Below are 26,694 nucleotides of genomic sequence, written 5' to 3' on the forward strand. Positions count from 1 at the left end.
GAAATAACTAACAACAAACAAATTAAGCTAAACTAAAAAATAAACAACAAAAGCCATACAGGAAATCACCATGCAAGCAATCAGCTCTTCTGCTTGTGGATAAAGCTGACAGTTCTAGAAATAAAAGGAGATAGATGAAAGGGTTTCAAAGCAGGGGAGTGGTTTTGGTTTTTCATTTAATGCCAGCTTTCAAGGATGGAAGATTATGCCTGTCACTGTTACACACTCATTCTGTTTAAAACCCATCTAGATGTCCCATTGGGCTGTCAGGAGTGGGAGAGTCCCTGTGGCTGTTCTCCCAAAGCCAGCAGAAAACTCTTCCTGGAGACTGTAGAGCACATGCTCCTTAGGCCCCCCCTCTGGCCATCACTTCTTCTTGAACACTTGACGGCACACCTGGTCACCGCATGTCAGCTCCTACAACATCAAAAAGCAGGTGAGTGACTAATCAGCCAGGCCCTCCTTCTGCCCATCCCCAGCCCTCTTGGCATCTGTGAGTTGGGAGGGAGGGGAGCTGGAATAAAGAAGACGCTTAGTCATTCTGGACAAAGAGCATCTCAGAGACCCAATCAGCTGGCATGCCCTGCAGGTAGCAGTAATTCGATTTGGACACTTGAGTTGAGCTTGAACAACTATAAAAATGAAAAATGCAAAGAAATTACCCTCTTGGGCGGGATTTCTCCTACTCTCGTGATTAAAGCAACATCACTTAATTTATAAAAGGCAGCGAAGCCACGAAGAAAGGAAGGGTCTGGTGGGGAGCATGAGGAAGGCAAGGGCCTGGTAAGCTGTCTCTCCACCCTGTGGATTTTCAAGCTTCTGGTGACTAGAACATGGTTGGTGGCAGCAAAGGCAACGACAGGGTGTGGGCTGCAGAAGGGCTCCCCCTGGGCTTTGCCTCAGCAGACAAGATGCTGCCTTCCATCCAGACAGAGGGAGCCTGCAGACCTTATCAGCACCTCGTGACACTTTAGGGAGGAGACAAAAACATGAATATGGGGACAACCCCAGAAATCCCTGCAGTTGACAATCCATTGTCTTAGCCATAGGAACAGTTGGGGTTTATACTGCAATTTAAAAAAAATCCATCATCCAAACCAGAGCTGGTAGGGAAAACCGTCGATGGAAAACATGGTGAATGCCTCCCATTTATCACCAGTTGACATTGACTCTGAAAATGAAGATCTCAGGTGAGGCAAGGCTGGCTCTGAAGGGCACCCTGTGACCTGAACACTAACACTGGAGCCACTGACTCCACAGGTGAATGATTGAATGAATGAATGAACAAAGAGCCATTCGTGGAATGAGCCATTCATTTAGCCAATGAGTGACTACATTCAGGAGTAAGAGATTTTTCACTATGTGAATGCTGGACACATCAATTATCGTAAAGATTGAAGAGTGAAAAATGAATCTAACTAAACAGAAATAATTTATTTAAGGATATCAGCAATGGTTCCAACTGCTCTGTTCCAGCACCAAATTAACCTAAATTATTTTGAGATCAGGTGGACATACCTTACGATGATGAGAGGCCAGCACCTGTGGTCTAAGGCAGTCCCCGGCCCAGCTGCCCCCACCTCAACCCCTCTCCTCTCAGGCTCATGTTACTCAGAGGACCTAGTCTTACCCTCCTCTAGGGCATCTTAACTCTGCCTCACACTTCTCCCCAGCTGGTCTTTAACAGGTTCCCTGCATTTCTCCTTGGATCTGGGCTTCCTAACTCAGCATTTTGGACTTTCGTTTTAATTGCCGCCGTTCACAGAAATGGCCATATAGATTTCCTCCTGGAGTCCCCTGAGCCAGATGGGAATGGCTTTCTAACTATATGACCACATGCATTTGGCTGGTGCTTAGGCGAGGAGGGCAGGGCTATTTTTCTTGTCAAAGCGCCCGGCTGGGTGAACTCGCAGTTGGTATATGCACAGCGGACAGGAGGTGGGTGGACCCTTGGACTTACCAGGTACAGCTTGTCCCCCTCGACCCACTGCTTCCAGCCTCGGTTCTCCTTTTCCCCCTTCTGCACGCACACGAGGGCATCACCTTCCCAGATGATCAGTGTCTGCAATGACAGGTTTCCAAGCAAATTGAATGTATGGTCTTGATGGGGACCGAACACATATAAACCAAGAGCTGCAGTTCCTGCAGCCACTCCCGGCTCCTGCTTGCCCCCAAAGCTGAACCCTCAGCCATAGCCATGCCAAGATCCCCGCAGACTCATTTCCACATACACCCTTCATTCCAGCCAGACCAGCTTATAGCAGCTGCTTCTGTTCTCTTTGTAAAACTTCTAGTCTCCCATTTTACCATATGGTAAAGACAGTATTCCAAATGAGTGGGGGAAAATATGATGAATTTAACTATGTCACAATGTAAAATTTTTGGAAGGGAAAAACACCTCACAGTCAATAGAGGAGTAACAATTTAGGAAAAATAATTGTAACATGTATCAGACAAAGGCCTGACTTGCTTATACACAAGGGACTCCTGTAAATCAATAAGAAAGAAAAACTAACCTATTAGGAGATTCTACATAGGACACCAAACCAACAGCTTACCAGAAAAAAAAAAAAAATACAACCCTAGCAGATGGCTTTTAAACATAAGATATTCAACCTCACTCATAAGAGAAATGCAAATTAGGCTGTTTGTTTTTCAGATACAATTCATCTGATAATCAAAGATCAAAGAGTCTGATAACACACTGAATGGGGCGGGGGGAGTGCACAGAAGCATGGGGTCTCATACGCAGCTGCCGCGTGTATGAATCAGTATAAATATTTTTGCAGGGCAATTTTATATTACCTTTCAAAATATAACATTGTGTATACTCTGACCTAGAAAGTTTACTTCTGGGAATTCTCCCTACAGGAAACACATAGTGAGCGCTGCCCACTGTAGGGCAATAATAAAGGCAGGGAAGCTACCTAGTTAGCAGGGCGCTGTGCCAATGGCTCCAAAGCCAGCCTTGTTCAGAACCAGGAGGCGGACCTTCTCCTGGTCATGGTTTCCTCCAGGCAGCAGTGCTGACCGGTTAGTAGCACACGGGGAGGCAGCAGAGATGCAGAGATTGTGCTGGACAATCAGGCTGAGTGGACCAGCAGGTTGGAGAAGCCACAAGAGACTCCAACCCATCTTAAATTGATATATTTATAAACTTTATACCCCACTCCAACTCCTCCTGTCCCCTCATTTACCTCTCTTAGTACCTGCCTAGGGACAATGTGTACTATCCCTAAATGGTCCTCCAAGGCCACCCCCCTCTGTGACCAAAGTAGGCTTGCACATGAGGTAATGGTATCATTCCCATCCAGGCAGTGCTGGGGTGTTGGTGCTGTCCTTCCTTGGGGATGACCCTGATACGAGCTGGTTTTCTTTCAAGTACATGCAAACCATATTACACCTCCATGAGCAATATTATGCTAAGGACCGGATGTTTATTTTCCTATCTTGCAAACCCAGTTGGTGATAAACAGACCTATGGGTTTGTTTTTTTTAATTCACTGCCCTTGCACCTTCGGATATGTTTTTTGGTAGAAATCTGTTTTCTACAGATTGTTAAGTCTACCTATTTCTAAAATAATATTTGACCTTGACCATATTATACATTTTATACACAATTTTATTCCTCCTTATTTCACTCCTCAGCCCATTGCAGTGTTGTTACAGCAAAGGCTTGGAAGCCTCATAAATTCCGTCAGTGGGCGGCTGGTTAAATACAGTGTGGTTCATCCCTGTGCTGAGGCCCTTGAAAGGAGGAGGCAGTTCTATGCTCACAGTGAACAGCAGTCTCCATAATGTGTAGTTTCAGTGAAAAAAGCAAGGAGCAGGGTCGTGTGCATGAAAGAAGTGGGGAGTAGGGATGCGGGCATGTGTATATACACAATCTCTTTAAGGAGGCAAAAGAACTGTAATAGTGATGGTCCTGGGCCAGGGGGAGAGTGGGACTGAGGGGCTGAGGGCCAGGATAGGAAGGAAATTTCACTTTGTGTGTGTGTGTGTGTGTGTGTGTGTGTGTGTGTCTTTTTTGTCTTTTTAGGGCCATACTTGCAGCATATGGAGGTTCCCAGGCTAGGGGTCTAATCAGAGCTAGTGGCCAGCCTACGCCACAGCCACAACAGCAGCAACGCGGGATCTGATTGGTGTCTGCAACCTACACCACAGCTCAGGGCAACACCAGATCCTTAACCCACTGAGAGGCCAGGGATCGAACCCGTGTCCTCATGGATGCTAGTCGGGTTCGTTAACCGCTGAGCCACAACACGAACTCCGAAATTTCACTTTTTAGTGTTAAGAACTTTTTTAACCATACATATATACTAATATTCCCCAAATTAATTTAACAATAAAATTCCACCTAGCTGCTAAAGAAAGTATGTCTTCTCCTTCTTTAGGGCCATCCTAAGCCTCACATTTTTTAATGCCTTAGAGAAACTTAATAGGTTGTTCTCTTGCTCCTCTGGAAGGGAGATGTTGTCTGGAACAGTCCAGAGATTTCCTCCTAAATAGACAAGAAAGGACTCACTTCTATTTGGGCAAGAACTGTGTCTTCCAATATGCCAGCCCATATTGTCCTATGTATCAAGGACACCTAATGCATGTTGACTGAGTGAATGTCCATCTCCCCCAGTAGAAAACAAGCTCAGTGAAAGAAGAGGCCACAACAGGGAGTTCCCTTATGGCACATCAAGTTAAAGATCTGGCATTGTCACTACAGTGGCTTGGGTCACTGCTGTGGGACAGGTTCGATCCCTGGCCTGGGAATTTTCACAAACCATGGGGCAGCCAAAAGAAAAAAGAAGAGGCCATGGCAGCTGTTCATTTCTGCAACCCCAGATTCTGCACAGTCACTAGCATGCAGAGGGTCCCTGACAGGCTGTGATTGAATGATTTTGTGGAAGCAGAATCTTGAGGTAAGTCCACATGGGGGAAATGAATAAGCAGGTGTACACCTTTTTTTCTGATGACAGTTCTTGACAACGTCTCAGTCAGCCTGTCTCTGGTATCGCAGGGGTACACACTGGTCGGTCAATGTGGAAACTAGATGGTAATTGCCATCTACTTGTCTGTTTCCTCAAGAGGCTGTGAGATGTTTGAGAGCAGAAAGGGGGTCTGATTCACTGTTTATCAATAGTTCCAGACCCAGGCCTTGCATGTAGTAGGGAATTAACAAATTTGTGGAAGGATGAAGGAGAGAAAGATTGGTGCCTGGGGGCCAGTCCTAATATTTTTCTTCCAATAAGCCATGTTTGGCAGCAAGATTAAAAGTTATTCTAGGAGTTCCCATCATGGCTCATCAGTTAACGAATCTGACTAGGAATGATATGGTTGCTGGTTCGACCCCTGGCCTCGCTCAGTGGATTAAGGATCCAGCATTGCCGTGAGCTGTGGTGTAGGTTGCAGACGTGGCTTGTATCCTATGTAGCTGTGGCTGGAGTATAGGATGGCAGCTACAGCTCCGATTTGACCCCTAGCCTGGGAACCTCCATATGCTGCAGGTGTGGCCCTAGAAAAAGAAAAAATAAAAATAAAATAAAATAAAATAAAAAGTTCTTCTGACCCTAAAGAAGGTTGATTACTAATGAATCATGGTAATACCTATAACACTCTATAGCCTTACTCCTACGTGAAACAGACATTCAAAAGAGAGTAGACAATGGTTACATGAACTAAAACGCCACCATTCGATTTGCTTTTAGTTGGTATCCACTATCTGTGTTATCAGAGGAGACTTTAGAAAGAGGTTCGATTGCCTTAAAAGATTTTGAGGTTGAGGAGATGGGTATAAGAGAGGAAGATCACTGATTCTAGCCAGGTTGAAGAGGGAGAGCATTCTGTGAAGATGAAAAGGATGCACTTTCAGGGAATTAAAGAAGGAAGTTAGCCTCCCACTGCTATTTCCCCATCACAGTGTCCAAAGTCAACACCGTTAAAAAGAGCCCTTTATAGCCAGCCAATGAATCTGCTTACCAGGACATGTTTCTGCTGGAATTTAGAAAAAGCTGCCAATAGGAAAGCCATGTTATGAGCCTTAAAAGACATTGAAGTCATTAAGGTCTCTGAAAATTGCTGCAAGAAAAAAGAAAACAAACAAGCAAAAAAACCCTACCACAATAGCCCTTTACTGTGTCAATGTTAAATTTATAGAGATTGATGGAGTTCCCATCATGGTGCAGCAGAAATGAATCTGACTAGGAACCATGAGGTTGAAGGTTCAATCCCTGGCCTCGCTCAGTGGGTTAGGGATCAGGCGTTGCTGTGAGCTGTGGTGTAGGTCACAGACGTGGCTCAGATCTAGCATTGCTGTGGCTGTGGTACAGGTCAGCAGCCACAGCTCCGATTGAACCCCTAGCTTGGGAACCTCCATATACCATGGGTACGGCCTTAAAAAGACCAAAAAAAAAAAAAAATTATAGAGGTTGATAACTACACTATGGCTATATAAGAAAATGTCCTAATTCATAGGAGATACACACTGAATTATTTAGGGGTAACCGATCAGATTGTTCAGAAAAAAAGTATGTATATACCAAAGAGAATAGGGACAAATGAAAAAGCAAATGAGGCAAAATGTTAACAATAGGTCACTCTTGGTGAAGATAGCACAGATGTTCTTTGTTATAGCATTGAAACTTTTCTGTACATTTGGATCACTCTCAAATGAGATCTTTTTTAAAGGAAAGTAATAAATTCAGTTAAGAGCAGTGAAGGACACTAATAACATGTCTAAACCTCTGCAGCACACTGTCCTCCCTGTAAGAGTTCGTCCCGCCTCCTGCCACGCTCACCTTCCCCTCTGACAACCCCTCCCGGGAGGCGAAGCCATTTCCCCTGGGCTTGGTCACTTCTCCCCACATCATGGCTCTAACTGCCATCTTGAGATCTGCTTTTCCCTACCATTATTTTTTTTACACAGAAATTTAATTCTCATATGATAAAATTCAGCCTTTTATAGCACATGATTCAATCATTGTTAGTATATGCATGAGGTTATAAGACCTTCATCATGAATTAAACCCAGAACGTTTTCATCACCCCCCAAAGAAACTTCATACCTATCAGCAGTCACTACCCATGACAACCACTTTCTGCCTCTATGGATTCGCCCATTCAGGACATTTTGTGTAAAGGATGCAGTATGTGGCCTTTTGTGTCTAGCTTCTTTCACTCAGCATATTGTTTTCCAAGTTCATCCAGGTTGAAGTACGTATCAGTACTGATTCCTTTTTATGGCTGTATGCTATTCTCTGGCATGAGCATCAATTACTTCTTTTTAATTTCACTTTGGGTAGCTTGGGTATTTTTGATAGGGCTTTAAATCCTCTGAGAAATCAATCAGGGTAGGAAGTTAGGAATATATATGCCCTGCAGAAAGGAAGAAGGCGGTCCCTGAGCCCTTCAGAGAAGAGTCAACCCCATGATCAATGTCATTTCATCAATCCTGCTCTGAGATGGCACAGAACTGGGCCCCACAAGGCCTCTGCTGCAACCTCAGCCCCACCCCTCTCCTGAATGGGGAGATTTTCAGGGGGGTGCATGGGGGTGACCAAAGAGTTGAGAAGTGGAGTCCTGGAGAATGCGAGGACAGTGAGCAGAGGAGCACTGCACACACATGCCAAATGCCCACAATTTGTGTGTGCACTCGGGTGTACCACCAAGTGTGGACCCCAGACATTAATCAGAGATAGACCCTTGTCCCGAGATATGTTTCTACAATATTTTCTTAGCCTCTTTGCTGAAAACTTCATCGTGTCCTGCTTTACTTTACCTCATCTTCCTGCTTGAAAAACAGTCGCAGTGCTGGTAAATGACTTAAGCATAAGCACGAAGACCTAAAAGCATAAGTTATTCATAGAGTCCACTGAATGAGGACATAATGTGTTGGTCTAGGCACGCTGGACCTGTGCAGATAGGCACACCATTTGCACAAGCATGATATGTTCTCTAAAGAATAAGAGGAAGATGAGCCTCATGGCCCCAAAGGGTTTATGAGGGGTCGTTAGCAGGATATGCATTAGCAAGGAGGACCAAGGTGCAAACCTAGGCTGCCGGTTGCTGCAGATAGGCATGCCTGCAGAAGCACAATGGTGATTCTCTAGAATGCTATGCATAGATAGCTGATGCCAAGCTTCCTCAAATGCTAATGATTGTTAACTGCCTAAAGGTCAGAATAAAAGCTTAATCAGCAACCAGCTATATGACTTTTTAAATAACTTAAAAAACCCTATATCCTGCACCTACAACCCCCTCCTCACTTGACGTCATCCTCAAGAGCACAATAAAAGCAATGTGGTTTCTTGAGGTGGTACTCTTGGTCCCTGAGACCTTGAGTCCCCCAGTTCCCACCTTTACTTAAGATAAATGTCTCTGTGTCTTGTTTTATGTTAACTCTTTTCCTTAAGTTTCACAGTACCCGTTCTTCAGCCCCAACCTGCTGAGCTGACTCTCCTACTCCCTGCCGTCCCTCTCTAGCTAAAGGGTTCCAGTCAAGCTATAGGAAGCAGGTGGTACCAGGGCACATGCTCTGAGTTCTGATTCTCTTGGGAAGAGCTCTTTATTGGAGGCTGACCAAACTCTGGCTGGTACTGCTCGGCCCCCGCCAGTCTCGTGTATGTGCGTGCACGAAGCTTTTGGCTGCAAGCCAAGCAGAGACCACAAGTGAGAAAAGGAAGATTACCTCTCTCTGCAGGGCTAAGAGCTGATCCTAGAAAAAGGATGGGACTCAGAGGGAAGGGGGAGAGGCAGAGGTGTTAAAAGATGGAATTCTTTCAGGGTCAGAAAGGGCTGAAAGGACATGATTTATTTCAGCAAAAGTAAGTGCTCTACCATCAAAGGTGATAAAAGAATGAGTCAGAGAGGACAGGCCTGCTTTTCAATAGCCCACACCCCAAACTGAGAAACCAGGGGGAAATGAATCATTTTGAACTGATTTGGTTTGAACAGCAGAGGGATGCAAACCTTCAGACACCAATTTTCCTAAAGGTTCTGGTATCCTATGAATTGGCCTGGCAGCCACTTGGTTCAGAAAAGTCAAGGGGATCCCTCAACCCTGGGGGCAGGATTCCCCAAGGGGCTGTTCCAGGGCTCAGAGCTTAGGGTCACCTGCCAAGACTGCTCTGACGGAAGCAGTGCCAAAACACTTGCCATTTCCCACTTTTTTTTTCCTTTTCTTTCTTTTTTTCTTTTATGGCCACACCCATGGCATATGGAAATTCCCAGGCTAGGGGTCAAATCAGAGCTGCAGCCGCTCGCCTGCACCACAGTGACAACAGTGCCAGATCCAAGCCACGTCTGTGACCTACACCACAACTCTTGGCAATGCTGGATTCTTAACCCACCGAGTGGGGCCAGGGATCAAACCCGCATCCCTCATGAATACTAATTGGGTTCATAATCTGCTGAGCCACAACAGGAACTCTGAGACCTCAGACTTCGAAAGAGCTCCTGGAAGCATCAGAGAAGAGTGGGACACTGGGAGATAGGGAGAGGGGAGGGCAGGGTGGGGGTCCTGCTTACTCGTGGCACTCCAAGGGGGATGAGAGCACGGATACCTGGGCACAGGAGCCCAGCCCTCCTCAGCTTGGGAGTGAGGGCAGAGGCCCTGGTGGCTGTGTTGGCACAGAGGGAGTAGGGTCAAGCTGCCCACTCTAATATAGACTGCATGGGCTTGTGCTGAACTGTGCAATCCCAGGGTTCTTGTATGATGCTAAGAATGGGATGCAGGAATCCCTAAATACAGCTGAGATAGGATTTCTCCCCATTCCTCCTAGTAGGGATTGACCACGTGTAATTCGATTCAGTAGACCAAAGGCATTTGCACCGAGGATAAGTGTGGATAATGGGACAAATAGTCACCAGGCTGTGATACCAACCACATGGAGGGGGACCTGCTGTTACCTTGCCTTCCCCACCACCCACCACAGCCTCACAGCTCCCAGCAGCTGCCATTCTCTGCCTTATTCACAAAGGGCTCCTCTGGGTGAGGGTCTGACTCTTCTGCAGACTCCAGTTCCTGGGCTTGGAGATTACTCTCCACTCTGCACTCAGTGTTATCTGCTTGCTCTAGGGGCTTCCCTAGATCCAAACAGTTTAAGCAGCTCAAAATCTGGCCTGTGATACTGGAAGGATTTTCTCTTTTATGTCCTGTGCCTTAACATGAGGCTGAGACTGAAGCCACAAGCTTGCCAGGGATTTTTCTGACATACTAGGGTTGGAGAAAGCCTGACTTCATTTAGTCTACTGATTTTTTTTTTTTTTAATGTGTCATGTACATTGCATTTTTCTAAAAAAACGAAATCAGGAGTTCCCGTCGTGGCTCAGTGGTTAACAAATCCGACTAGGAACCATGAGGTTGCGGGTTTGACCCCTGGACTCACTCATTGGGTTAAGGATCCGGCATTGCCGTGAGCTGTGGTGTAGGTCCCAGACATGACTCAGATCCCGGGTTGCTGCGGGATAAATAAAATAAATAAATAAATAAATGAAATCAATTGGGATCTTTTTTTTTTTTTTCCTGTCTTTTTAGGGCCACACCTGCATACGGACATTCCCAGGCTAGGGGTCCAATTGGAGCTACAGCCACCTGCCACAGCCATAGGCACAGCAACACAGGATCCAAGATGCATCCATGACCTACACCACGGCTCACGGCAATGCTGGATCCTTAACCTACTGAGCGAGGCCAGGGATTGAACCTATGTCCTCATGGATATTAGTCAGGTTCGTTAACTGCTGAGCCACAACGGGAACTCCAGTTGGGATCATCTTAAAGTAAGATATTTCATGTATAAGAACATATGAATTTTTAGCAGCTCCTGAAAAGAGAAAGAATTCTAGCAACATGAGGCTTTAGTCCTCTGAGGCAATGCTTGGCTGCTGCTCAGGAGGGTTGCCCCCACAATGGAGCTGGGCGATCCAGCTGGCACCATCATCATCCTACCCTACAATTCCACCAGGCCCTCTTCACTCTGCCTGCCAGGCCCAGATCAATAAGTCAGCCTCCTACCCCAGATCCTGGGGATGTCAGCATCCTTTAATCCTTTCTTGGCTTACAAGCTTCGTGCAGAAGCCAGCCTGCCTTTTCCCACTACACTTTTGATCCTTGCTTATTGCCAACATCATTAAGTCCATTCTGGTCACCCTCTCCTGACAGTTCCCAGGTCGTTTCTGTCATATTTTGTTGAGAATAGGAGTCAAACCCCCAGCTCAGTTGGTACCTTAACATTCCGGTTGTCCAGGCCCTTTGTGTACTCATCAAACTCCACCCCGACTGTGAAATCCAAGTCATAGTTTCGGAACGTGCTGTTGGTTTTTGTCTTGAACTTATCGCCATCTTGCTCAATGATCTTCGTCTGAGTCAGACGCACAGCGATCTTGCGGGTGGCAAAATCAATATCTGTTGGCAAAGGGAGTCATGGAGGTTATGATGTGCTCAGCCGGACTCATTCATTTCTTTAACGAGGCCAAGCATTCAGGACCAGAGGCACAGCTCTCAGCAGGCCACGCTTCTTCACTTAAGTGGGACATGAGGGCTGTCTTGCACACAGCCAGTTTGGGCGTCTCAGTCAACTGTTGGGAAACCCAGGGTCTCTGGGCACCTTGGATGGGATGGGAAGGTAGCAGGCCAGGTTCACCCCTGAGATGCAACTCCCCGTGTGTGTGTGCACTTGTGCACACATGCACATGTATACACATGCACACACATACATGCTCACACCCCTCCCCCACCGCAGCTCCCTTATTTTATTTATTTATTTATTTTTGGCTGCACCCATGGCATGTGGAAGTTCCCAGGCCAGAGATCAAACTTGTGCTGGTCTGTACCACAGCTGCAGTGGCAACACCAGATCCTTAACCCACTGCGCCACAAGGGAACTTCCTCTCTTCTATCTATTTGGCATATTGGTTTCCTCCTAAGATGCTGAACAGAAGACTTCATGGCTTAAAATGAAAAAGATTGTTTAAAAATAATCAGATCATGGTTAAAGATGGAACTTTTGTTCATGTCCACAGCAGGGAAGGATGCATAGAAACTTCCATTTTCACAGTAGATGGGGGTGGGGGTGGGGGGGAGGGAGGCTCTTCTGCCTCAGTCATGGCCACCAGCATAGCTTAGGCATATTTCAGACAATTAATAAACTCTTGCTCAGACATTTCCTTTGTCATTTTGAAGGAAAAGATGAACAACTGTTTGCATTTTTATTATGAAAAACTCCAAACTAACCAAAGTAGAGGAACAAGTTCAAGGAAGCTGGCACACCCATCGCCCAGATTCAACAGTTGTCAAGTTTTTGCTGCATTTACTCCATTTGCATTTCTTCTTTGCCTTGATAGTTTATTTATTTATTTTTCTTTTTTATGACCATACCTGCAGCATATGAAATTCAGGCTAGGGGTTGAATCAGAGCTTTAGCTGCCAGCTTACACCACAGCCATAGCAACGCCAGATCCTTAATCCACTGAGCAAGGCCAGGGATTGAACCTGCTTCCTCATGGCTACTGGTTGGGTTCTTAACCCACTGAGCCACAACAGGAACTCCCTGCCTTGATATTTTAAAGGAAACCATATTCATTTCTTAGAGACTCTCAGCAAAGGGAGGATGTTCTTCACCAGAGGGTTTCATTTTCTTAGATTTACGTTTTACGGTAAGAATCTAGGTTCTCGGTCCACCTCCTGCTAACCTCTGGTTGTACATAAAATGTCACCCAATTGAACATGTCACTGTCCTGTGGAACAGATATTGAAGCAGAGGATAATTCTGAAACCACTAAATTTCTACCCTTGCTACAAATATATTCAGGTTTTTGGTTTCTAGCCAAATAATATTTGACATTTGATTTCCTTTGTGCCTATGAATTCTCTAGATATCTTTGGATGTTCCTCTAAATTTTTAATTTTTTTTTTAAAGTCCACCTGGAAGGTTTAAAAAACACTGGGATTGATCCTATCATAACCCAAGGTAAGAATGATCTCAAGAGTAAGACAAGGAGTTCCCACTGTGGTTCAGCAGATTACGAACCCAACTAGTATGCATGAGGATGTGGGTTCCATCCCTGGCCTCACTCATTGGGGTAAGGGTCTGGCATTGCCATGAGCTATGGTGTAGGTCACAGATGCGGCTCAGATCCCAAGGGCCCTTTTTACCCCTAGCCTGGGAACCTCCATATGCCACAGGTGCAACCCTAAAAAAAAAGCAAAAAAAAAATTAAAATAAGAATTAAAAAAAAATTTTTTTTAAAGAGTAAGAAGGAGTTCCTGTCATGGCTCAGTGGTTAATGAATCCGACTAGGAACCATGAGGTTGCAGGTTCCATCCCTGGCCTTGCTCAGGGGGTTAAGGATCCGGCGTTGCCATGAGCTGTGGTATAGGTCGCAGATGCAGCTTGGATCCTGCATTGCTGTGGCTCTGGTGTAGGCTGGCGGCTACAGCTCTGATTAGACCCCTAGCCTGGGAACCTCCATATGCCACAGGAGCTGCCCTGGAAAAGGCAAAAAGACTAGGTAAATAAATAAATTAAAAAAAGAGTAAGAAGAGTTCAGATTCACTGAGTGCTATTTCTCTGGGATTCCAGGCCCATCCCTGATGCATAGGTGATTAAACTTCACACTGAGAGCTGTGCAGTGGGTGAATGCTATGGTGCCCATGAGTGAGACCAGGAGTTACCAACAGTGCATGGAGCCCCTGTCCATTTAGAGAAGGAACATCTTTGATGGTTGTATCCCCACCCCTCTACTGGTAGTTAAGCATCAACTTTCCTCAGTTTCTTTCTCCATTTCCTTTCTGACCCTCTTCCTTCTGAATCCCTCCTTGGTCACTATCACTTTCTTCCTCACAAAAGACCAAGAAGAGGCCCAAGCTGGATGCTTGGACCACAGCAGAATCCAGGAAGGACCTTGGCTGGCCTTTTGAATCCTAAATTATATAAAGTCAGTTTATAAGGAAATAATTTCAAGTCATATCAGGCAGCCCAAAGGTAAAGGGATCACATACCTGTATCTGAGTTGAAAAGAGAAATAAATTCAAGTTGGCCTGAGTCAATGCATGAATGTCAGTGCCTTGTTCAACTATTGTTCAGGACTATTGGTTGAGAACCTGTCACCTCTAAGAATTCACTAATGGGTCCCGAAGCTGGCTGCCCATCAGGATCACCTGGGTAGATGTAAAATGTACAGATTTCTGGGCCTTATCTCAGACCCAGAATCTCTGGGTGTTTTTATTTTTATTTATTTAGTCTTTTGGGGGCCATACCCATGGCATATGGAAATTCTCAGATTGCCAGCCACAGCCACAGCAACATGGGATCTGAGCCACCTCTGCAACCTATGCCACAGCTCATGGCAATGATGGATCCTTAACTCACTGAGTGAGGCCAGGAATCAAACCTGCATCCTCATGAATACTAGACAGGTTCATTATCACTGAGCTACAATGGGAACGCCCTCTGGGTGGTTTTAAATCTTAGATTTCCATATAGGAGGCTACTTGGAGAAAGACTTCAATAGTTTAAGAAATTTGAAAGCCACTGTTTAAGCATCTACTCCTCATGTCATAGGCGATGACAGGGAGGCCCAGAGAGGTTAGTGACCTGCCTAAAGTTATATGTCTGAAAAAGCAATCTCAAGGATTCAATAATGGTGTGGAAGATCAAGTTGGCAGGCAAAAAAAAAGTGGTTTTTGAGCTTGGGTAACCAAGGTAGTGCCAGGGAAGTCAAAGAGAGAATTTTATGGGGGAAACAGAGGAGCTAATTTTTAGATAAAGTGACTCTGGGGGTGCCATGTTGTGTGGACTCTTGATAATATCTGGGCTGATAGTTAAAACATGCCTTGGAACCTTCCCGTGGTAGAACCTTCATTGGGAAACTTCACTCGTTTCCTTCTCCCAGTGAACACAAGAGATGAGTACTATACTATCTCGATTTTACCAGTATGGAGCCTAGCTCATAGAAGCTGTGGCACTTGCCCTGGTTTATATGGTGAGGAAGCAATGGAGGTGGTAATTGAACCAGGATGGCCGGTCTCCAGGGCCAGTGCTGTGCTCCACAAGCTCCTAGCTGGCTCATCTCATCATGTCAGACCACCCCAGTTTGTGTAATTCCAATGACTGCCCAAGACTCTACATTTCCCCTGGAGCTTTGGGGACTTCTGGATTCAGTTGGATGAGCCTTCCCTGTTTGGGGAAGCTTATGTTCCCCAGGGCTTGTGGGTACTGCCTCTGGCAGACAGCAATTATTTACTAGGTCTAGGGCTCTACAAGAATCCAGAGCTGGATCACACCCTCCAACCCTAGACATTCTCTGATGGCTTCAGCTTCAAGGCTTATGGATGGGTACCAAGGCACATTCAAGCCACACAGCCTGCAGGCCCTCTGCTGCCCTCTGTGCTGTCAACACTCCTAGGCGTCTCGGCCAGGATTCACAGAACCCAGGCTGCTCCACTGTGTTTGCCCTGAGCTCATCCCATAAAAGACTGGTGGTCAGAAAATTTTTAAGCAGGGAGACTCATGATCAACTAAGTTTGAGAAATCAGGAATTCAAACCAAGACAAGCTGGCTGGTTTCTGGATGGAAGAACTTCACAGAGCTTTTAATCTGGGAAAGATGCTTTGTCACTCCAATAGCAGGATACAGGATGCAGCCCCTCCCAGTCCTATGTGGCCATAGAACCCTTCATGATGGGACCTCCAACCAGCCAGACACTCCGCAGAACATAATGCAGGAAGGGCCAAAAAAATCCCTTCTGGAGCATTTCTCTCCATCACCTGGGCCCTGAAATTATGGAAATATCCCCTGTTTAATTTTTCTCCCTTTAAGACAACTGCTGGCCTATTTGGAAAGGAGAAGACTAGACAGGACCAAGTGATCAAGTATTTCTGACCCAAAAATTGCTTAAAATTCCTTAAAATTGCTAAAAATCACAGAAGAATGTCTTCCACATTTCAGTCAGTAGAAACGCATGCTTGTGCCAGGCAGAAGCTAACATGTCACATTCCAATTAATGTTTCTCTCCTCCTGCCCCAGAAACACAGCCTAACAAGCCAGGTGTGTAACCTCAGTCGTATCACTGGCCACTAAGGTCCAGGTGGGAAGGCAGCAGAGAGCAGTGGCTGTAAGTGCAGCTATTATTAACAGCATCCGGCTATTTTGAGGATTAAATCTGAGGGTATTTATGAAAAGCTCTGCCCAGTGGCTGGTGGCTTGTGATAATGGCCCCATAAGTGGTAGCTGCTGGCATTATCACAATCAAGCCCCTGATGTTACAAGCTGGTTTCCTTGGAGTCCTTTGCATTTTCGTAGGTACTTCCTGTGCTTCTGCTCCCCAAATTCCCATCCCTCTCCTCTCAGCCCCAGCCTTGCCTTCTCCAGCACGATCTGCCCTTTCTTGCCTCCTCCCTACCCTGCTTTCCAGGCCATGTGGTTTTATCCTCTAGGAGGCATTACCTGGCATTTTCCTTTGACTTCTTCATGGGGTTCATTGTTCTTTTTTCTAAAGTCTCACCTCTACCAGGACAAGGATAATGTTGTCTCTTGGATCTGTGTCCCCATAGAACCAGACCCAGGGCTGGGCACATAGTAGGAGCTCAAGAGCCACTTATGACTTGGTTAATGTGAGCACCGTGGTCTAGGACAGTGGTTCTCAAAGTGAGGCCCCTGGGCCACAGCATCACAGCATGCGGGAACCTCCTAGAAGCATAAATTCTGGGATCCACCCTGGACCCACAGGAGGTTGGGCCCTTCTGGGTTTTTTTACAAGATTTCCAAGTGATTATGCCATGCCAAAGTCTAGAGCCCCTGGTATATATGAGCGAGGGTCAGTTCTGGGCAGAAATCTTATTTCCCGATTTCCCAGCTATATGACTCAAAAAAGTCGCTTTTCCTTTCTGAGCCTCAGTTTCTCACTGTAAAACGGGGGAAAGAAAGCTATTTCATAGGGTTTTTTATGTCAGAGTTCAGTTAAAATGGTGGTTACAGGAGTTCCAGTTGTGGCACAGAGGAAACGAATCTGACTAGTACCCATGGGGATGTGGGTTTGATCCCTGGCCTTGATCAGTGGGTCGGGGATCTGGGTTGCTATGGCTGTGGTGTTGGCCAGCAGCTGTAGCTCTGATTTGATCCCTAGTCTGGGAACTTCCATATGCCATGGGTGCAGCCCTAAAAAAAAAAAAAAAAAAAAAAAAAAAAATTGGTGGTTACATGCTTTTCACAGTGCCAAAGAGCTGGTGGGTACTTGACACACATCAGCAGCCACTACTCCTTGGCCTTTTCTGTTCTGATTAAACAGAGGCCAGGTCTGCATTCAGTCTCGGGTAAGATGTTCGGGTCATATTTAGGCATCTCCATAGCCATTTGCCACTCCATGCAGCCCAAGCATCCTGAACTCTGGGGGAATAGTCAGAACAGTGGCCAATCACCTCCTCACCTATGTAGCCCTGACCTTTCACACAGGCGTTCAATCCAACCTGGCCACCTCTCTCCACACGGACCCATTTCCCCACTCTACTGTTTGCCCAAAGGGTAGAAACAACTTTAATTCCTGCTCTATCCCTCTGTGCTGAGTGAGGTCCAGGCTGTGCTGAACCACACTGGAGCCACAAAGAGGAGATGAAGAAAGGAAACCACACGTCATGTGTTTAGCAGATGAGAGGGGAGGGCGCCAGGTGAAACCACAGTTGACTCTTGAGTGACACAGGTTTAACCTGTGCTGCACCTATTTGTAGATTTTTTTTCTAAAGTAATTACACTACTAGGCCATCTGCAGTTAGTTAAATCCGAAGATGCAGAACCATGGATACGGAGAAATCACATATATACAGAGGGCCAACTATAAATCACATGTAGAGTTTTGACTGCATGGAAGATGGGCGCCCCTAACACCCTCTCTGCCCCAGTCCCCCTCCCCTCTGTAGCTGAAGGGTCAACTGCTCTAAGGAAGAATTACAGAGAAATCAACAACTCTAAATTCAAGTGGCCTTCAGAGAGAAACACTCCACAGATGTGGAAATCAAAGCCCAGAGAAGTTAAGGGGCCAGTTCAGAGCAAACCAGCTAGGACGGTGCTCCTGATAGTTGCCTACAAATGCATTCTGTTTATCATTCACAACTAAGGCTCCCCTAACGGAAATTATTGCTTGTCCCTGGTTGCTTAGAGAGGTAGATCGCCGCTAAAAATGTCTTATTGCCGAGAGAACTGGTTTGTCCTGGAAACACCACCCCTAGTCAATCTTCCGACCAGAGCTGGGGAATTTTATTACAGGCTCTATGCAAATCGAATCAAGCATCGCTTCTTCTTTGGATTGAAAAATGGCTTGGCCTCTTGGCTACCCTTTACTATGTGAACAGGCTAGTTAATCATGTCACCTCTGCTCCACCCCAGGGAAGGGCGCCAAACATTCTGTTGCTGGATTTGTGATATTTCTAATCAAAAGGAAAGGTTTAACTGCGGCTGTAGAATACACCGGCCAACACACACAGATTACAGAAACACTTCCTCTTTGTACTTTGCAGGGAAAATTATTTTCCTGATATAGTATTTTAACACCAAGGTTATCAAATATGTTTGATCTGCTTTTCTGGATTAAAGGTATCTCTGAGCCTGATTTATAGCCAGGTGAAATGAATTTCTATCTCAGAGGAAAAGGTCCAAAGGCAAGCTATTTCTGAATAATATATATGCTTGTAGCTGCTGCAGAAGAAAAAAAAAAAACCAACACTGAAGTGACTTTATTAAAGCATACTTTTCATAACTGCATTTTGAACAATGCAAGCCATAAAGTTGAAATATGATTATGCTACTCAACATTAAAATGCTCTGTAATGTGCTTGTGGAAAAAGCTAAAGTTGTAGGCTAAAAGGGCAGGCACGCTTTGTAAATTAAAGAGCAGAGATGCACACGTATTCATCAGACGAAATCTGAGACCCGTTCCAAGTGCAGCTTCCATGGGCTTCCAACCTGGACTCCTTCATTCACAAATCATCAGCACTCAGGCAATTGTGAGAAGCAGAGGGGGAGAGCAATCTTCTTCATCTTTCCATGCCATTTCCTCCTCCAGACAGTCCATTGTGAGAGAAATTGGACTTGCCCCCCCGCCTGCTTCCTCCTCCCTCGCCCACATGGACACCTCCAAATATATTCACGACTCTCTCTAGTTAGCAGAGGCAGGCTGGAGACCCTGCGGTGCCTCCCTGCTCACCTTGCTCTTTTCACCTCCCCACCCATAGTCTAGTCCTTACCATTGGGAAGGAGGGCAGGAAGGCAGTGCTGGCAGCACAAGAAGGGAGATCTATAGGAAGGGACCAATTCATCTTCACCTGGGCTTTTCCCACCCACGGCATGGTTCCTCTTTGAAAGTCCAACCAGATGCCACCCAGTTCAAGTGAAGACTTTGGTAAGTCTACAACTCCAATGATTTGTGACCACCAGCGAGAATCCAAATGTGAAATTAACTCCTTCTTGGGTCATCAGACATTCATGTATTCATTCATTCCTCCCCAGGGCCTCCCAGTTACTCTCTTGCAATGTTTCTGAGGGGCCTGCCTGCCTACTCTGGAGGTCCCCATCCTGATGAACCTTGCTCAGAATAAAGCTTCTTCTCCTAGCTCCACACTTAGCACTCGCACCTGGAATTGTGCTGTGGCAAATGCTTGGCGTTTAGAAGCAGGCAGACTGGATTTCTGTCTTAGTAACACCATTTTCCAGATACAAGTGACTCCAGGAAAATTCGTCTACTCCTCTGGCCTTCAGATTCCTCACTCCTTAAAATGGCAAGCATTCCTTTCCCTTTTCCCCTGACTCTACCTGAGCTATGGATCTTATATCAAAATGCCAGTTTTAATATTCCACTTGGCAGTGTAATGGGCATCTGATATCAAAACATGCAAATGAGACTTTTTTCTTTTTGGCCATGACTACAACATGCAGAAGTTCCTAGACCAGGGATTGAACCTGTGCCACAGCAGCAGCCTGAGCTGCAGCAGTGACAAGGCCAGATCCTTAACCTGCTGAGCCAAAGGGGAACTCTGAAAATCAGAATTCTTAATGCATTCCCCCCAGCCCAGCCCCACCCCCTGTCCAAACTCACCCCTCTCCATATCTTCCACATGTCATCCCATGGGGTCACCATGTTCCCAGCTATTCAGGTCTAAGCCCAGGGAATCATCTTCCTTTCTTCCATTTCCTGTGGCTTCACAGTCATCTGCAAGCCCTGTCGGCTTTACCTCCAAATAGACACTGAATCTTGGACATTGCCCTACCTGAAGCCACCATCATTTCTTGCCTGAAAAACTCAGCAGCCTCTTTAATCGGCCTCCCTCTTTCTTTCTTTTTTGTCTTTTTGTCTTTTTGGCTCTTTCGTCTGGCATGTGGAGGTTCCCAGGCTAGGGGTCTAATCAGAGCTGTAGATGCCGGACACCAGACCAGCACAGCAACAGCAGACACCACAGCAACACCAGATCAGAGCTGTAGATGCGACCTACACCACAGCTCATGGCAATGCCAGATCCTTAACCCACTGAGCAAGGCCAAGGATTGAACCCGCAACCCCATGGATTCCTAGTTGGAATATACATATGTATAAAACTGATAAGTGAATCACTTTGCTTTATAGCAAAAACTAGTACAACATTGTAAATCAACTATACTGGAATAATTTTTTAAAAACCCACCTAGAAGGACTCAGGAAGCCTCCCGTGACCCATTTATTGTAGCTCCCTCCACCACCACCACACACACTTCTTAAAAAATTATGTCAACTTCAGGTGTACAGCATCATAATTTGACATCTGTATAGACAGCAGAGGGATCACCACCCAGTGCACACACTTCCAGTTACTATTGTTCTATTGTCACTATAGCCCTTCAGGCCCATCACCCTCTGTCCCATCTGCAACATACTATACTTTCTTAAATGGATGCAACACTATGTCTCATTCTACATGCTGTTCTTGCACTATGATTTTGACAATTTGAGAGGTGGGGTCTATACACCTTCCCCTTGAATGTGGGTGGGTGCATGGCTACTTCAAATGAAAGAATAGAGCAGAAGTTATACCGTGTGATTTTTGAGTCTGGGTCATAAAAGGTCTCTCAGCTGTTGCCTCCTCTCTCTTTGGACACAGCCAGCGTGCTGGGAGGAAACCCGGGCCACGTGGGACACCACACATAGGTATCCACATCCCTGGCTGAGGTCTCAATGGCTGGCTGGTACCAGGAAGGAGGCAGACTTTGACATGGCTCTGGCCCCAGCCACTGTCTTACTGCAGTGGAATGAGAACCTAGCAAGAGACCCCTGGAGAACCCAGTCAGCTTCCATAACTGTGAGGCAAAAATAATCTCACTGTATAATAAAATCAAGCCACAATGTTTTGGTGATGATTTGTCACATTGTAATAGAAAACAGGAATGTAATTTATACACGTTATATATATATAATTTGCCACAGAGTACAACAACTTGGGAATTGAATTCCCAGACCAGGAATTGAACCCAGGCAGCAGCGGTGAAAGTGCCAACTCCTAACCGCTAGACCACCAAGGAACTCCCTTGTGCATAGGTATATCTTGATGGTCTGTACCACCAGCTATATCTTGAGAACAGAGACAGGCCTGGGCTGCCTCAGATGGCACTATCCCTGGCTTCCACAGGCTTTGATAGAGAAGTTGAATGATTTCCCACACGTGCAGTGCTGGCCTCCCTCTGGAGCAGAGTGAATGGGATTCTTCCTGGCGTTCTGTCAGAGTGCAGGAAACTCGCTTTGACATCTGCTCTCCTTGGGCTGCCTGTTAAACTGAAGACTGCTCCTCCACTCCCTGACCCCCTGATCCCACCTGAAGGAGGACCTAAAGACATGACAGTTTCCTCCCAGTAGAGGAGCTCACCAGCCACCTTCTTCACTGTCAAGAAAGAGCCTGGGGCTTTAAGTAACATCAGGTCTTGGAAGGCAGGAGAGGAGGTATCATTGACCCTTGGCACACGCTCTATGCAGAGCTAATGATTTTGATAATTTGGGGCAAACCCAAAGGTTGCCATGACGTGTCATGGCTGAGGCTGGGGGCAGAGTCATGTGGGGACGCTGGGTGTGGAGCGAGTAGTCAGCTGGGAATAAAGCCAGTTTGCTGCCCAGATCCACATTTCAACAGGAGTATCTCCTTCCTATGGAACAAGCCACCAGGCCCACAGAGAAAGCCAACTCCCTGGTGCCAGGGATCAACGTCTAAGAAAGTGATGTCTCTTGGCAGGGAATGGAGTTGTACTTAATGTATTTCCGTATGTGGGGATTTGTGAAGATCTCCAAATATATGCTTCCCAAATGCCAAAGAGCTTCAAAAGGGTAAGGAAGGCATGCTCCCCCTGTCTTACAGGGGAAAAGCAAACCCTGTCTTACAGGATAGATGTACAGGAAATAGTAGCAGATTTGGGGGGACAGCCCCACCCAGCTGCTTCCTGCTGAGCCCTTGAAACCTGTGCCACACTTGTGTCCCCTGAGCAGAGGAGAGGGACCAGGTGTCCCATCTCCATGGGGGGAAGGTGATTCTGGTTGAGGCATTTCTGCACAAAGCATCATGGATTCAAGCTGGGGCAAGTTGCTGGGGGCCTGGGACACTCTAGGCTAGCTGCAGCCGGGGAAAGTGAGGCGCCAAACACATCCACACCCCAGGTTCAGCTAGCACCACCACCTAGTCGTACTCTTCATCAGAAAAGTGGAAGCCTACTCCTCTACACTGCCAAGACTGGGACAGAGAAGTCAACCTGCTTGAAGTCAACCTTAGCATGAAGTCAATGTCAAATGGCATTGCACTGGAAGTTGTGCTGAAGCTCTGAGACAAGAGGTATCTAACACATTCCCTCCAAAACCTCCTAGATAGAGACATCCAACATCACATCCATGACCCACACGCCCCTCCCACATAAGGAGGCTATAAGTTGGTGTGAAAGAGTCCAAAGGAGGGCTGTTTTTAGAAGGAGGATTTTTGGAGAGAGCTGACAGTGTGCCCTGCATCCCAGCATCCCCAGAGTGGAGAGAGGGTGGTAATGGGAATGCTTGCCTCTCGCCCTAAGCCCAAAAGAGGGGCTCCCATGGCCCACCCTATCCAGCTGAAAACTAAACTGAGACTTGATTTTGTAATGAAAGTCACCATAGGACTTTTTATTATTTAAGAATAAGCAGCGAAAGACAAAAAATTACTTTCTGATTGATTATATTCCCTGATTTGGGGTTTGTTCAGTTTACAGCTGAAAACTTAAAATCACCAAATAGCTCTTATTAAAGTACTTTCAATCATTCCAAACAACAACCACATCCAACATCATCTGGAGAAACAGGCAAGGCTGGTGTGATTATCTCTATTTGGCAGATGAGGATACTGGTTCAGAAAGGTTAAAAAGATTGGTCAGGGTAAGAGAGAAAGCCTCAGCTGGCCCTCTGGTTTGGCTTCCTCCTCTGTACGATCTTGTTCAGAATTCTAGTTCTGAGCTCAGCCCAGAACGTTTACTCACATAGAGAAGCAGGATTCCACTTCTATCCTCACCCAAGGTATTAAAAGCAGGGGCAACCCAAGCCCAGGATTAGGGCTCTGGTAGGAGGGTTTTTGCCTCTTCCCTCCTCTCTCAAGTGTGTTGGTAAAATTCTGCAGCCAGGAAGAAACAAAGCTATTCAGTGCTAGAAACATGTCTAAAGTATGTGAAGAAAGTTCCAATCTCTCTAAACATGTCACATGAGCTCTCATGTTCATTGACGTGGTGCAAGTGTCATCAGGCTAGAAGGAAAATAAACAAACCCCATGATTCCCATTCTTTTTCACTGATTTTTTTTTTTTTTTTTTTTTTGACCATGCCTGCAGCATGAGGAAATTCCTGGGCCAGGGATCAAACTTGAACCACAGTAGTTACATCACCAGACCCTTAACCTGCTGAGCCACCAGGGAATTCCCATGATTCCTATTCTTTTTTTAATTTTGCTTTTTAGGGCCACATCTGCAGCATAGGGAGGTTTCCAGGCTAGGGGTCGAATCAGAGCTACAGCTGCCAGCCTGCACCACAGCCACAGCGACGCGAGATAGGAGCCACATCTGTGACTTACACCACAGTTCATGGCAAAGCTGGATCCTTGACCTACTGAGCGAGGCCAGGAATCGAACCTATGCCCTCATAGATCTTAGTCGGTTTCGTTAACAACTGAGCCACGACAGGAGCTCCCGTGATTCCTATTCCTTTTAAGACTTCCCGTCACCACATCCAAATTATCAGGCCTCTGATCCCAACTGCAGCTTTTCTCATGCTTTGGGCTGGGAGGTCCCAGCCGGAACTCCTGATGTGGAGAGATCTAAAGCTAGACAAGGTGATCGGGCACTGTCATAGAATGAAATAAGGACAAGCAGCCCAAGCTCTTTGTCCAGGGCCTGACCCATCATAGCTGCCCTGCAAAGTGAGCTTCTCTCTGTGGGCTCAGTTCCTCTGGTTTGCTGTGTTTTCTGCCAGCACCACACATGCCAGCCCTAGGACACATGCAGTTGGAGCCCCTGGCTTGGAGCCTAGTTCAGAAGTCAAGTAAGCAGTGAGTTGTTTGATTTATCTGATGACAGCCTTTCCTAGCTTTCTGTGGACCTGATTTTCTCTAGGCTGACAGCCACTCCTTTTCTGCTTCCCCACTACAAGACTAACAAAAGGGTGATTTGTGCATAATATCAGGTCCAACCGGTCATCTTAGAGATGGCCATCAGAAGGCAGGAGAGCTACTGCATTTTCCTCTTGAGTGTGGCTTTCCTTGCATATGTATGTGTGTGTGCATGGGCACGTGTGTGTATGTGTGTATCCTCCATTCAGCAAATCTTTGTGTTCCAGATATTCTTCCAAATACAGCCTAGATATAACCTCACTTATTATTGCTCCAACATGCCAAAGAGGAATCTGAGCCTCAGAAAATTGGTGCGACTTGCCTGATATTACACAGCTGATAAGCGAGTTGTGAGGTTGCACACAGGACTGGGGAACCCCCCAGTGGCTCCGTCAGGAGGGCCAGACCACAGTCCTTCTGAAGTTACCCTCCCTTCCCTTCCCCCACCTCCGGCATCACACCCTCCCCACCCTTACCCAGGGCCTTCATGTAGCCTTCAAAGTTGTCGTTACTCTCCATCTCCCAGGTTCCATTCTGGTCCCTCGTCATGGTGGTGGCCTCTGGTTACGGTGGGTGTGTGCTGGATGGCAAGGAGCAGGCTGCAGGGAGAGCATGTCAGAATGAGCTACTTTTATAGTCCAGTGGACCAGGTTTATGGCTTCAGTGATAATGAGCTCAAAGGTCACAAGCACAACCCAAAGGAGCTTTTCTTTCCTTTGCAAAGCTCAGCAGGATCATGATCAATTCACACTCAAAACGTGGCGTGGCCAGGTACAGGTGTCCAGGTGACCTCCACCCTACACGGGGCCTCAGAACAACTCATTTTTGGTTGCCTGGCCTTTCACAGAGCCCCGGCCTCACAAGAATGCCCTGTCCTCCACTTGAGGAAAATAAACACCCAGTGTTCACCCCTCAAGAACTCCAGTCTCCCTGCTCCAGGCTTCAAACCTGGAGTCTGTCAGCTATGTGGCCATCACTTCTGGCCTGACTGGTGAAGCCAAGAAGATGGGAACTAATGCTTGTGGGGCTCTACCCTACTCTGTGCAGAGCAGCAGACACCTTTCATCTTGTTTTCTTATAAGAGCTCTGTGTTATGTTTAATCATCTCCATTTCATACATTAAAAAGGAGATGAAACCACATGCCTAATAATAACTGGTTGGTGGCCAAGTTGGGATTCACATTCAGGCTTGTCTAGCTCCAAAGTTCTTTCCTTAACAGTATGCTAAGGTCAGCTTGGAAAGGTCATCTTGGGTTGGGGTTTGACTTGAGAACCTGATTCTAACTTGCTTTCCAGCATCTAAGCAGTGGGATTACTTAAGACAAGCATGTTCTAGGAGCATGAATCTACCGAAAACAAGCAGGACCCAGAAGGAGGCCAGACAGAAGGCAAAAGGGTAGTGGAACTCAGCTTTAGACTCCAGGAAAAAGCTGAAGATCACCTGGACCAAGGTGGGTGTGTGGCTGCATTTGGATAAGGACTCTTGGCTCAGGAATGTTCTTAAAACTGGCTAGTCCAGTGAGTCAGAAGATGGGTTGGCTTACTGCTTTGACACATGGTTCTGAGAGTTGGAGCCTGAGCAGGAGTCCCCATACTCTGAAGAATGGAAGTGTGGGCTGAGATGGATAAACCATGAGTCCCCAAAAGTGAGACAAATTTTAATTACGACACTTTGAAGCTCTAATGTATATATTCTTGGTTCTGCCATGTGGTTTGCGGGTATAAAATAACACATTTATTTTTCAGTAAATATACTGGAGTCAAAAAGATACACAGTTGACATGTTCCCTTGTCATGGGTTAAGGATCCAGCATTATCACTGCAGCAGCTTGGGTCACTGCTGTGGTATGGGTTTGATTCCTGGTCCAGGGAATTCCACAAACCATGGGCATGGCCAAAAAAAAAAAAAAGATACACAGTAAAAAATGGCTCAGCTGTTGTCAAAAGGCCAATATAGAATAAAGAGGAGAGTGAACGACATCTTCACTACAAAAGGAAAATGAGTGAAGGCAGCAGAAATGGACAGATAGGGCGGCTTGGACTTCGTCCTTTAAGGTCTAGCCAGCAATTGCTGTAGGCTGAAAACTCAGC

The 26,694-nt window shown here is 46.2% G+C and overlaps 1 protein-coding gene across 1 annotated transcript; it reads right to left on the reverse strand.

The window, feature by feature from the left end:
* RBP2 (retinol binding protein 2) lies at nt 169-25,177 on the reverse strand. The gene is given in 4 exon segments (NM_214451.1): nt 169-417; nt 1,961-2,062; nt 11,217-11,395; nt 25,080-25,177. Coding segments are annotated over 4 exon segments (405 nt in total). The 5' UTR covers nt 25,153-25,177; the 3' UTR covers nt 169-366.

This window comes from Sus scrofa, chromosome 13 (genome assembly GCF_000003025.6).
Source record: "Sus scrofa isolate TJ Tabasco breed Duroc chromosome 13, Sscrofa11.1, whole genome shotgun sequence".
Lineage (NCBI taxonomy): Eukaryota > Metazoa > Chordata > Mammalia > Artiodactyla > Suidae > Sus > Sus scrofa.